Source organism: Psittacula echo, assembly GCF_963264785.1.
Source record: "Psittacula echo genome assembly, chromosome: 3".
NCBI lineage: Eukaryota > Metazoa > Chordata > Aves > Psittaciformes > Psittacidae > Psittacula > Psittacula echo.
The window spans coordinates 125,588,765-125,602,379 of record NC_137736.1 but is presented as its reverse complement, the minus strand read 5'-3'; the positions used below and the strand labels follow the sequence as shown (position 1 = coordinate 125,602,379).

Genomic DNA, 13,615 nt, shown 5'->3' with positions numbered 1-13,615 from the left:
AAAGGTTTGCATCTGGTCACATAAATCCCACGTTTTGAAGACTTTCTCATGATAGGATGCTTGTCTGTAGTAAAAATTCACAAGCTGCACATGTGATTTCCTAATGCTTCCATGGGACACGTGGATATGAAGAACAGCTTTGTCCTGGTTTTGCTTAAACTCCCAAAAACCAGGAAGCAAATCCTAGCGATGGTAGTGTCTGTATCCCAGTTATTCCAATGGTATCATTCTGCCAGGTGGGCTCAGCTGAACAGTGTGGAAATCGTAGAAGGGTTTGGTTTGAAGGGACCTTAAAGCCCATCCAGCTCCAACCCCTGCCACGGGCAGGGACCCCTTCCACTGGAGCAGCTTGCTCCAAGCCCCTGTGTCCAACCTGGCCTTGAACACTGCCAGGGACTGGGCATCATCATCGTGTGAGATGAGCGACTGAGAGAGAAGGTTTTACCTCAACCCTCACCTCCTGAAAAGCTGCAAAATGCGAACTTCTGTGGTCCATCTCTCCATCAGACCTGTTTCTTGGGGAAGAAATGATTGAATTGTTGTTTTTACTTCTCAGAAGAAGTGAATAGCTCAAACTTATGAAGCTTGTGAATAGGCCTTAATGAAAAGCACGTGCTTGGCTCAATTCCTGTTGATTTAAAGAAATTAGTTAGGAATGCCAGAGCGTGTGAACAGTAGAAAATGGTTTGAGTGTTGGATGACAGTTGTGCCTGTGTGCTCAGATGCTTAATGACTCAGATTTACAAGTTCATTAAGCAGGAGGAAAAGTTTAAGTACCCAGAGAGCTGAGCTTTACACAAGGAAAGTTCTCAGCACCTCTGCAGCTCATGAACCTTGTTTTGGGGCAGGAACAAGATCCTCAGGCAGATGAAGACAGGCTGGGAACATTTGGGGCTGTTCAGCCTGGAGAAGAGAAGCTGCGTGGAGACCTCAGAGCAGCTTCCAGTGTCTGAAGGGGCCTACAAGGATGCTGGGGATGGACTCTTCATCAGGGACTGCAGTGACAGGACAAGGGGTAACGGGTTCAAACTGAAACAGGGGAAGTTTAGATTGGATCTAAGGAAGAAATTCTTTACTGTGAGGGTGCTGAGGCGCTGGCCCAGGGTGCCCAGAGAAGCTGTGGCTGCCCCATCCCTGGCAGTGTTCAAGGGCAGGTTGGACACGGGCTTGGAGCAGGCTGCTCTAGTGGAAGGTGTCCCTGCCCGTGGCAGGGGTTGGAGCTGGATGATCTTAAGGTCCTTTCCAACCCAAACCATTCTATGATTGCATGGAATGTAGTGCTGCTAAGCAGTTGTTCATGCCATATAGAAATGAGAAATGTTCTCCCAGCCTTTTGATTTAAAAAGGGCTAACTAACAGAAATGAACCACCCGATTGGAAAGCTGAAAGGTTGAGGCTTTGTCCCTTGGCCATCTTGTCAGATTTGCTGAGGAGAGGTCACTTAAAGGCATTCTAAATATTATGTTGCTGGTGGTAATAGGTTAGAGAGTAACATGTTTCACCTTTCACATCACACTCAGGATGGGCCAGATTCATCTGAGATCATGTTCTGGACATGTCTCCATAATCACGCTCTCAGCACATTTGCAGCACTAATGGGAATAGGTTTATATTTAGGATTCTCTGAGTTTTCTCTCCTTTCTTTAAATAGTGAAAAACAGACCTTTCAGCATGAAATGGTGTTGGGAATATGGGGTGTGCTGGCAATTGCTAAAGGATGGGCTTAAAATCCTATATGTTAGAATTCTACTTGAGTTCCTAGGTATAAACTAATAGTCTCGTATTCTGCAACAGCTTCTCATGGTATTGTGACAGTGCAATTGGCCTGCTATTAGCTTTTATGCTTCTATGTATGCGAGTGCCTCAAATCCTCCCAAATTCTGCCTGCAGACAGAAAGAGCTCTAAGAATTAGTGAAACATGCCCCTTTGAGGGTTTGTTTCCTATGTTTTTCTCGCTCCAGTCCAAAGCTGCATTGTCTGTGGTTTAACCGTTTCTTCAGCAGCATGGATGGCATGCTTGTGCTCTTTAGCCAGCCAGTAAGTGCAGGTTGAAAGCATCCTTGGCGGTGTTCAAGGCCAGGTTGGATGGGGCCTTGGGTGGCATGGTTTAGTGTGGGGTGTCCCTGCCCATGGCAGCAGGTTGGAACTGGATGATCTTAAGGTCCTTTCCAACCCAAACCATTCTGTGATTCTATGATTCTGTGATTTTGGTTGTATCCTGGGCTGCATCAAAAGGAGCGTGACCAGCAGATTGAAGGAGGTGATCCTGCCCCTCTACTCTGCTCTTGTGAGACCTCACTTGGAGCACTGTGTGCAGTACTGGTGCAGGAAGAGAAGATGCTCTCAGCTGTTTCCTGACTGTGCAGGTTGTACAGCATCTGCCCCATCCCTGGCAGTGTTCAAGGCCAGGTTGGACACAGGGGCTTAGAGCAAGCTGCTCCAGTGGAAGGTGTCCCTGCCTGTGGCAGGGGGCTGGATCTGGATGAGCTTTAAGGTCCCTTCAACCCAAACCAGTCTGGGATTCTATGATGATAAACCCATAGGTGAGTCATGCCAAGCTGTTCTGACTTGAGCTTCCCTGAAGTTTCTCTATTTTCATCCTCATCTCCATGAAAGAAGTGAGGCTGTGCAGTGGGTGGGATTCAGCCTCCAGCCTCTGCAGTTCTGACTGCATGGAAATAGAGCGTGGCTCTTCTCTACCCTATTCCTTTCAGCCTGCTGCTGCTTGCATAGAGATAAAAGGAGGTAGGAAAGCTTAGTTTAATTTTTATGTTAAAATATGCACTGCCAACTCTTTTATTTGTAGCTTTTTCCTTTGCTGCCCTTTCCTCACAAAGGTTCCCAGTTTATAAATGCCACCAACACTTTTCTAAACACTGTAGTTATGGATGTTCATGCAGTAGGAATAGTGCCACATGCTGAGAAGATGGCACTTGTGTGTGGCAGGAGAAGGCTATCACCTTTGATGCTCTTGCAGTGCCGCCTTCTAGGTTTTCCTGTGAGTCAAATTGCTGCTCTCAAATTGCAGACCCTCAGACTTTAATGCTGTTGCTGCCACCACCATCTGCCAGCAGATATGGAAATACACCATCTCAAGCCTGGAATGGCCAGTAGGATTCCTCTTAGCCTGACTTGTGCTCTTAAATCAGTAAGTTCCTCTGCTAAAACTCCCCTTTGCTAGTGATAACTGTGATTGTTTTCCTGCAATGGCCAGCCTGGATGTTTCTGAGCTAGGAAGCATTTCCACCTGGAAGACTTGGCTCTTGGTACAGTGTAAGCAGCCAAGACAAGGCAGGCATCCCCTTGGCTTGGGACATGAAACCCCAGGTGGCCTGAGGCCAACACAAATAAACACAAACTGTAATGGGACCTCTTGAGTGCCTCTGTATGCTTCAATAAGCAGCACTCACATGGATGAACACTACAACAAGTGTCATCTCTCTTGGCCTAAAAACCATGAGGGTTGGAATCATGGGGTGGTGTCTTCCTGGGATGGAAACTGGGGTCTGAATTTTCTGAAGAGGTTCCTTAGGGATATTTATCTGTGGAACCAGACTTTATGGACAAAGCTGTTCCCAGGCATTTCACTTGTGTGGTGCAAAGCTGTTTGGAAACTGAGGCTAATCAGTCATCACTAGAGTCAGTTTACAAGCCTAACTTTTGCCCAGGTCTGTAGAAGGGAATGACATGGGTCACAGCAAGTTGAAACAGTCCATGAAGCATGGGAGAGAGGTGGGGGTTTTGTATGGTAACTGCAGGGTTAGCAGGCTGCTGCTGCTGCATTTATCTTCAGCTTTCTTAGTACGCCATATGGAATGAAACACCCTTATGGTGGCAGATCTTTAGCCTAAACTTGATAGGCACATTGCTAGCTCTTGATCAGATTTGGGTTTGGAGCTCTGTTTAAAAGAGCTGTGCAGAACTTCATAAATAGCTTTATTCTGCTGCTTTATTTGTGCTGGTTTGTGAAAGACCGTACCAATGAAGTGATGTGCAATGAGATTAGAAGTCATAGAATCAGCTGGGTTGGAAAAGACCTTTAAGCTCATTAAGTCCAACCATTCCAAAGCACTGCCACCACTGCCCCATGGCACTGAGGCCTCGTCTCCATGGTGTGTGAACCCTTGCAGGGACGGTGACTGCAGCCCTGCCCTGGGCAGCCTGTTCCAATGCCTGAGCACCCTTTGGGGCAGGAATTGTTCCTCAGCTCCATCTAAACCTGCCCTGGTGCAGCTTGAGGCCGGTTCCTCTTGTCCTAAATCCTCACATGTTTATGCCCTTTGGGAATTGGATTTGCATGTAACTTATGTTTGTACTATATAGACTGTCTTGAATGTGATTCTGTCTGTTGCCCTGACTTATCACAAACTGATAAGCACCAGTATAAAGAACAAAAAGCAGCTTCCTTTTGTTATTTGCCACAAACACATCTGTTCTTTGGGTGAAAAAGTCGAGCCATAAACTCACCCCAGCGCTGGAGTCCAGTCTGTGACTTGGAATAAGAGAGTTAGAGAGAGCTCGGGTTTTGTGACTTCATTTCTGCAAAGCATGGTTTGTGCTCCACATGAAGACTCCTCTTCCATTCCTGCCCCGTGTGTATTGAAGGTGATCTATCTACTAGGTAGCTCCTCACGTTGGAGGCCAGGACCTCCCTTGCTGTCAGCCTGCCAGATGTGTTTGGTCCTTTCCTTCTCCATTTACACATAGCTCAAAGCATCCACTGCTGAGGTGTCCACATGGATTGATTATCCAGAAGCTTCATTGGAGGCCTACACACGTAAGACTCAAACCTGTGTGGAAGGATGATGTGCTTGTGCTCCGGCAGCACTGCCTTGTTTGAGTTTCTTATACCACTGGCCTCTCATAGAGCTTTAATGCCATAAATGAACAAGTCAGACTTGCATTTTCTTCTCCTCTTACTCCCTACTGTCTTCTCTCACCTCTTGACAAATTGGAGCTATGAGTTGCTGAGGAAATTGGGAAAGGGAGTTGAAGATCAGGAGCTTTAACTTGTTCTTGTGGGAAAGCAGATGTAGCAGCTGATGGTTTAAAGGGCTGTGTTAGAAGTATGTTATAGCTGGCTGGCACTCGCTGTAATCTCATTTCTGGGCTGATACAAAGTAATGTATGTTCCATTTTTTATATTTAATAGGAAAGTCTTGGATTACTTCTTTAATAATAGGTTTGGGTATTTTCCTTCTAGGATCCTACATCTTCCTTATTGCCAAAAGTGTTCTGTTCTCTCTTCTAAATCCCTGGTAGTAATTCTCAGTTTAAATTTAGGCTCATTGTAAACTAAGATTGTTCTGGCAACTACAAGCATAGGAGTTTATTTCTCTTGTGAGAAGTAGCTGCAGTATGGGACTGCTGTAATTAATGGATGTATTTATGGCTTAATGTTGTGTCCATGAGCGATCCAGATGTGTCTGATAGAAGCGAAGAGCTATTTGGAGTGTGTGATAGAACTACAAAATCCTGTATCAAATGTCCAATAAAGCTGAGAGTCTTTCATTAATGTAAATCTAAGCATATGTTAGCTTAATAGGCACAACTGTCACTACATCCAGCTTTCAGGTTTATAAAGGCTGCAGCCAGGAATGAACTTGCTGTATAAACTAGTAAATCACTGGACTAATTCATGGCCAAGAGGGATATCTCAGTTGCAGGATACAGCATGTTTCCTAAAGGAAAGTGCTTCAGCTGAACCTTCGAACACTGCAAAGCTGAAAGAGAGCAAATGTGTTGTTACAGCCCATTCCCCAGTTGTAAAGTCAAGTTGTGTTGGACCACTGCATTGTGGAAGCTTGGGAAGTCAGGAAGCCAGCCTGCTCCTTCTTGCAAACAAGACACGGCTGGTATTGCAAAGAAATCCTATATTAATGGTGAGGAGGCCCAAAACATGGCAAGTTCTTTTTCCCTTCCAAGTCAGTACCCAGGTTGAATTGATTGGCACAGCATCATATGCTAGAATTGCTTCAAATCTTACAGCCAAGGTAGGAAGTAGGGGTTTTTTAGTGGGGGAAGGAAATAGTTCTGTCAAACTTAAAAAGCCTTGAAGAATTACCCCAAATAGCCCAAAATTCAGCTGCTTGGGATCTAGCATGTGGAGAGATGCTGAACTTTACCTACTGGTCCTTCCTACATCAAGTAGGGATGCAACCTTTGTTCGTCTTGGCTTACAGTGCCTGGCTAATGGTACTGAACTTCCAAAGGAAGGGAGAGTATCTTGTTTGCTCTTAATCTCCCCACCTCAGAAAAGAAGGTAATAGGAGAATGAAAGTAGAACAGCAGCTTCATGCATCTCCACCTCCAGAATCTCTGAGAGTTATAAGGAATGCTCATGCCTGCTTTGCTTTCCAGTCCTTTCCCAGGCAGCAGCAAACTCACCTGAGGTTGGACCATAGCACAGCAGCTCTCGGGGGCCCCCAGCAGCAGTAAATCTGTCCCACTTAATGTGCATGTTACTCTGGTGCTGGCTGACAATGGCTGTGAGCTGCTGCAGAGCCACCAGAGCAGCCTGCTGACCCAGGGTGACGACACTGTTGGCTAAGCTATCCCTTGAAGAAGGCTTGAGGCTCTGCTGTGACTGGTTTGGCTTTCCGGACCGCTGAAGGAAGTCTGGTAGCAAGCCAGTGGCCTCTTAAAGCCCTGAATTAGCTCTTGAAGTGCTATGGAAGTACTAATTTTAATAAGAAATAATAAAAATAGCCCTCTTGAACAGTGTAGGAAGAATCCTGCCTTGGCTGATAGCACATAGGTTATGCCATCAGTTGCCTAATTGTTGTCAAGTACTAAACCAATCCTCAGAATAGTTAGAGTTGGAAAGGACTTTAAGATCATCCAGTTCCAACCCCCTGCCATGGGCAGGGACACCTCACACTAAACCATGGCACCCAAGGCTCTGTCCAGCCTGGCCTTGAACACCGCCAGGGATGGAGCATTCACAACTTCCCTGGGCAATCCAGATTGTATTCAAAGCACACATTGTGCCAACTTTACGCTGTAGTGCTGGACTTGTATTCAGACTAGAATTGGGAAAAATCTGTGGTCAATTGGCAATGAAATTTCTCTCCATTCACTACGTATATATTTTAATGTAGATTTATGGCCTCAACTTGATCGCCATTCATGGGTACAGTCATAACTGCATCCACCAAACTGTGTCTTCTGCGTGCAGATACGATGGCAGGGACCCCTTCCACTGGAGCAGGTTGCTCCAAGCCCCTGTGTCCAACCTGGCCTTGAACACTGCCAGGGATGGGGCAGCCACAGCTTCTCTGGGCACCCTGGGCCAGCGCCTCAGCACCCTCACAGGGAAGAGCTTCTGCCTAAGAGCTCATCTCAGTCTCCCCTCGGGCAGGTTAAAGCCATTCTGCCTTTGCTGATGTTCCTGTCACTTAGTTTGCATTCCTGTTGTTGGATGACCAAAGATTTCCATGTGGGGACCTTTTTGGCTGGAAAAGGGAGATTTCTGTTGAAGCTGCTGCTTTTGTGAAATGAATCCATAAAAGTTTTAATCTTGGGAAGGGTTAACTTTGGATATGGTCATAATCTTACTGTTACCATTTTAAAGTTCTTGGAAGAGCAGCAAATGTACTGGGATTGAGTCAACAAGTATCCATAGGTTTTTTGTCTTGTGTGAATGGTGTTATTTGGCATCAAGGCAGCCAAGTTTAACTGGATGGTTTTGTTCTTTATATTGCACAACTGACTGGATGATGTTTGGCTTAAAAAGAAAACAGTTTCTTATTAAAACCAGGCTTGATTGCTGAATTACTTTGTGTAGCAGCCTGTATAGGTTAGGAATAGACCTTTAGATACAGATTAACTGAATTGAAGTCTTCTAAACTGTGTACTGGTTTGAGGAGTCAGTCGGAGTTGATGTTTGTCCCTTATACTTGGGCATGGATAGAAGAAATTAGTGACAGGCCAAGGGGGAATGGCTTGAACCTGCCCGAGGGGAGACTGAGATGAGCTCTTAGGCAGAAACTCTTCCCTGTGAGGGTGCTGAGGCGCTGGCCCAGGGTGCCCAGAGAAGCTGTGGCTGCCCCATCCCTGGCAGTGTTCAAGGCCAGGTTGGACACAGGGGCTTGGAGCAAGCTGCTCCAGTGGAAGGTGTCCCTGCCCGTGGCAGGGGTTGGAGCTGGAGGAGCTTTAAGGTCCCTTCCAACCCAAATCAATCCATGACTCTATGAATGTTACTAGTACTGTTTGTTCCCTGTTGTCCATGTATCATCTCTTTGCTGTGTATTAGCTTGCTGAGCCACTGTCCTCACATTGAATGAACTGAGATGTAATGTGTGCCATTAAGTTGGGATGCTGAGGGGAGATGCTGTGAGAAGTAGTAATGCTTTGTGGTTACTCGTTTGAAGCATGTAGCCTGGTCTGGCTGCATACATACCATTAAAAACCATTAGCCAAAACCTCTGAATAATAAAGCTTATAAATCTAGAAGAGGTTAAAGAGTGTAGAAGGAAGGAGCTACACAGCCTCTTCTGTGTGCTCTCGTGCTTTGGTCCTTGGCTCACAGCAAATGTGTGGCCTTACTTTAGTAGAATTAAGCATTCCTTTGAAGAGACAGGGTTTAATTTTGGGTGAATGATGATGGTCATTGAAACAAGCTTGGCCTTTTCATTGCATCAGCCTGGCAAAGCACTGATACCATATGGTAGGATACCTGTTCATGGTTTTGCTGTTCTCATTAGACCTTAGTTATGTTCTTATCCCAGCAGCAAGGCTGTCTGAAGAGTATCCTTCCGAAAGGAGAAGCCATTAATAGTGAAAACTGTGACTGGGAGGAGTAAGCCTGGATGTGCATGCCTTAAAAGACATTGTCTGCAGACCAACTCTCATTTTTTTTAGTGAATACATTAATTTCTACTCCATATTAACTTTAATGCCTCTCTTAGACCATTTTTTGCCACTACTTTCCTCTGCCTGGTTTCTTTTTCCTCCTAAATAAGACAAATAATCAGTTCCCTTTTCACCCTGCAGTCAGGGTTAGATCAGAAACGATCCTCATCTTTTACACTTCAAGCATGGTTCAACTCAGAAACCCACGTTTCTGTTGCAGAAGGGTCCATAGGATATAGGGAGATACTAAAGGGTGTTTCGTGCTCTTGGCCTGGGCAGCTGTGTGTTACCTAAAGGATATTTGCACTTTTTAAAGCTGGGCTATAACAGTGCCCATGGCAACTGGTGTGTATGTCTTGATACTAACAGTGTTAGAGCTTGGTTGCAGAGATTTCATGTCGTTATTATCTGTTCTGTCACCTACAGCTTTGCTTATCAGCTTCTATTGTATTTAACAAAGGAAAAGGAGATTTAGTGGTTGATCAGATTTAGGCCCTGGCTGGGTCTGCTTTGGATACTCCTTCATGTGATGATTCCTCCTCTAATGCTTCATTTCTAACTGGAAGCTGACATCTGCATTCACGTTACTGCTGCTGGGTTTAAGGCAGCTGATGCATTCATCATGTGTTGGGGAACCTGTACTTCAGCCCTATCTTCTCTTTTCCTCACAGGCTTCACAGAGCCCAGTGTGCAATTAAACAGACTCAGGTAACTGTTCAGAAAATAGGAAGGGAGATTGAAGAGAAGCTGAGATGTACATCTACAAGCAACGAACTGGTGAGTTTGGGCATTTAAAACCTTATTCTACAGGCTTGCTCAAGCATCTGGCTGGTGTTTCTTGTTTTTCTTCGCACTTGAAAGCCTACCTTTAAACCTGTCGTTTCAAATGGGAACTCTTCGGAGAAGCAGAACGGAATGGATTTGGGATTTGTGTCTGTTAATAGATTGTTTATCCTATTTCTACCTTTATTTTCTATAACCGCTTTCAAACTCTAAAAGCCTAAATACAGCGCAGTGCACAGGGGAGGTTTATCAGGAGAACCAAACTTGGAATGATTTAGATAAATCTTGACAGGAACCTGTGGTGGATTTAGAGGGAGGTGAGTCTATTGCCGGTATCTTCTTGCACCCTGCTCCCTTTGGGTGAACACAACTCCTGCAGAAGCTGTCACTCAAGTGACACATTCATTTTAAGCAGGAATTGTATTAGATCTCACAATAGCTTTTGACAGTTTGTTTTGCCTGTCCTCTTCCCCTCTTCAAAAGCATGTACTGGCATGAGTTCCTGCTTTCTGCCCACACAGGCTGAGCTCAGGTCAAAGCAGTGAGGAGACAGAACAAAAGGGACTCAAAGTGACTGTGTGTGGTTCTGGTGTCCTCAACATGAAAAGGACATGGAGCTGTTGGAACAAGTCCAGAGGAGGCCACAAGGATGAGCAGGGGCTGGAGCAGCTCCTGTATGGAGCCAGGCTGAGAACATTGGGGCTGTTGAGCCTGGAGAAGAGAAGCTGCGTGGAGACCTCAGAGCAGCTTCCAGTGTCTGAAGGGGGCTACAAGGATGCTGGGGAGGGACTCTTCATCAGGGACTGCAGTGACAGGACAAGGGGTGATGGGTTCAAACTGAAACAGGGGAAGTTTAGATTGGAGATAAGGCAAAAGCTCTTCCCTGTGAGGGTGCTGAGGCGCTGGCCCAGGGTGCCCAGAGAAACTGTGGCTGCCCCATCCCTGGCAGTGTTCAAGGCCAGGTTGGACACAGGGGCTTGGAGCAAGCTGCTCCAGTGGAAGGTGTCCCTGCCCGTGGCAGGGGTTGGAACTGGATGATGCTAAGGTTCTTTCCAGCCCAAACCATTCTATGATTCCATGACTTCATTCTATTTGTCCTCACTGACGTGAGGCTGGTGCCCTGTCCAGGAGTGGGATGTGAAGTTACTTCATTGCTGTGAGGTAGATTCCGGGCTGGAGCTAGATGATCTTTAAGGTCCCTTCTGTGGCCCTGCTGCCACACTGGTGCTGATACAGGCCAGGATGCTTTTGGCTTCTTGGCTGACTGGGCACATGCTGCTCATATTCAGGTCCATTAATCAGGACTCCCAGGTCCTTTTCCATGAGCAGCTTCCCAGTCACTCTTCCACACTCAGAGCAGAGGAGATGCATCCCAGAGGAGGACACAGCTGAGTTTCTCTCCTTCCAAAGCAGCAAAATGCTTAGGGCCTGTGGTAATCTGTGAACTCTGGCAGACACTGGTCTTGTCCTATTTTTTCCCTTCTCTCCTATCACCCCTTTTGTGGAACAGTTTGTGTGCAGAAAAACTGCTTTATTGTTTAAAACGTGCTTTTCTTCCAACAGAAAAAGGAGAGTGAATGTTTACAGCTGAAGATCCTGGTGCTACGCAATGAACTGGAGAGGCAGAAGAAGGCCCTTGGTCAAGAAGTAGCCTTATTGCATAAGGAAAAAAGTACTTTGCATGACAGAGGTAAGTGTAAAACTGCTGCTATTGCAGATATTCATAATCCACTGGTCAGAAGAGTAGTAGCCTTGCTGATGGTCATGGTGACCAACATGAAGGTGCTGGTTTAGGTTGGTTTTTTACCTGGCTCTAACTTCTGTTTTTCTTTATCTGAAGTTTGCAGCCAGATCCACTCTTGTCACCATCTGTGTTATACTGAATCCTGGGCAGGAGGTTCTGTTCTGTTTCTAAAGAGCTTCCTACCATGACACATCTCTAAAGCAATATTATATCAGTGCTTAATTAAACTGTAATGGGAAAATCAGAAGAGCTGCACTGTAACACAGTAAACAGCACCTTGATGGAGGCACATTATCATGTCATAAGGGATGTTATCATACCTGTGATTAGGGTCCCTTTTTAAGTGTTAGAAGACAAATATCCCTCTTAGTAGCTTATAATGTAAGTGCAAGGTGGCATGCTCAGTTGTCTTGGTGTTTCCTTTTACTGGGGAAGTATCCTATAGTGGTAAAATCTATGTCAGCATCTCTTTGGAGCTCACTAGAGACCAAGCTACAGGGATGTTTGATCTTCTTCCAGGGCTTTTAAAACTTAGTTGACTCTGTAATAATTAATCACTACTAAAAATGAGGGGTTTTGTCATTTACTTCTGCCTCTAAAGAAAGCTGGAGAGGGGATTTTTACAAGGGCCTCTAGGCCTGTTGGAGCGAGTCCAGAGGAGGCCATGGAGATGCTGTGAGGGCTGGAGCAGCTCTGCTCTGGAGCCAGGCTGAGAGAGCTGGGCTGGGGCAGCCTGGAGAAGAGAAGGCTCCTGAAGGGGAGACCTTAGAGCAGCTCCAGTCCCTAAAGGGGCTGCAGGAAAGCTGGAGAGGGGCTTGGGACAAGGGCCTGTAGGGCCAGGCCAAGGGGAATGGCTTTAACCTGCCCGAGGGGAGACTGAGATGAGCTCTTAGGCAGAAGCTGTTCCCTGGGAGGGTGCTGAGGCGCTGGCCCAGGGTGCCCAGAGAAGCTGTGGCTGCCCCATCCCTGGCAGTGTTCAAGGCCAGGTTGGACACAGGGGCTTGGAGCAAGCTGCTCCAGTGGAAGGGGTCCCTGCCTGTGGCAGGGGTTGGAGCTGGATGAGCTTTAAGCTCCCTTTAGCCCAAACCAGTCTGGGAGTCTATGAATTATTCCACTACTGTGGACATGAGGGGAGCAGGTGTCAAAGAATAATGAAGTTATATTGAGTGTATTTGGCTGGTGAATGGTGTGTGATGCATGGAAAGGTGTTCCTCCTCGACTGTCATTCCCTTGTTGGCAGCATCACATGGAAAACAGGCATCTAAAAAGTAAGTGGAGGGTTATTGCCAACATTTGTGTCAGTATCTACATTTATAAAACTTCAGATAGCCAAGAAAATATTTGATACTATTTTTTTCCCCTGATTCCTCATGTTTAGGAAATGCATTTGAGAGTGAATACCAGAAACTTCAAGAGCATAATGAATCCCTGCATGAATTAAGAAAGGAATGCACTGCCAAGAGGTAACAGGACCGATGCCTTTTCTGCTCTTGGAAAGGAAATACAAGCCTGAGAGCAGGCCATTTGGCTCCTGGCACCAAATTCTTCCTCATGTCACTCCAAAACCTCTGTTCAGACCTATCTGCTATGATTTGTAGGTATCTAAAGTGATAATTGAGAGTGGCAAGTCTAGAAGAGAAGAAAACAGACGCTTGGTTGCATGGGTAGACTATGATAAAGAGTTTTAGGTGTGTTTTAGTGTAACAGAGCTTTAGTAATTAATTGTCATAGGCAAAATATGCTTATATGAGGTACAACTGAAAATGCAAAGTTACCTTTGTGTTCTCTATTTTTACTGGGGTGGAATTACCTTGCTTTTTTGGGAGAGGGGAGGTGACACTTGGGAAGATGCAGAAGGAATATGATGGTTTGATACCTGTACTTAAAGCTTGTTGTAGAAACTAATGGGTTTGGGATCTCTTTCCTCAAAGAGAACTGTTTCTGAAGACACACGCCCAGCAGACTATTCGATGCAAGCAGCTGCTGTCAGAGCTCTCCTACATCTACCCTATTGATCTGGTATGGTTTTGACATTCTGCTTGATGGGAAATGAGCCTCCTATTTATCACACTGCGAGCAAATACCATGCTTTATTCATGAGGAAACTTGCTCTTCACTCATGCTGATTTTTCCCAGCTTTTTCTTGGATTTGGTCCCTGGATTGGGACTTATGGGGGGAGGACTTATGCCAACATCTCTCAAATAGTCTCCACTACAAGAGCAGAATAGCTGTA

The 13,615-nt window shown here is 45.8% G+C and overlaps 1 protein-coding gene across 4 annotated transcripts in view; it reads left to right on the top strand.

The window, feature by feature from the left end:
• UVRAG (UV radiation resistance associated) overlaps positions 1-13,615 on the top strand; it is an 86,625-nt gene that overhangs the window by 26,253 nt on the left and 46,757 nt on the right. For all 4 annotated transcript variants that reach the window (XM_080613879.1, XM_080613881.1, XM_080613880.1 and 1 more), the window contains 4 exons: positions 9,526-9,631; positions 11,201-11,327; positions 12,760-12,844; positions 13,313-13,400. In XM_080613879.1, coding sequence (XP_080470005.1) covers positions 9,526-9,631; positions 11,201-11,327; positions 12,760-12,844; positions 13,313-13,400 — 406 coding nt within the window. The remainder of the gene's footprint in view (positions 1-9,525; positions 9,632-11,200; positions 11,328-12,759; positions 12,845-13,312; positions 13,401-13,615) is intronic.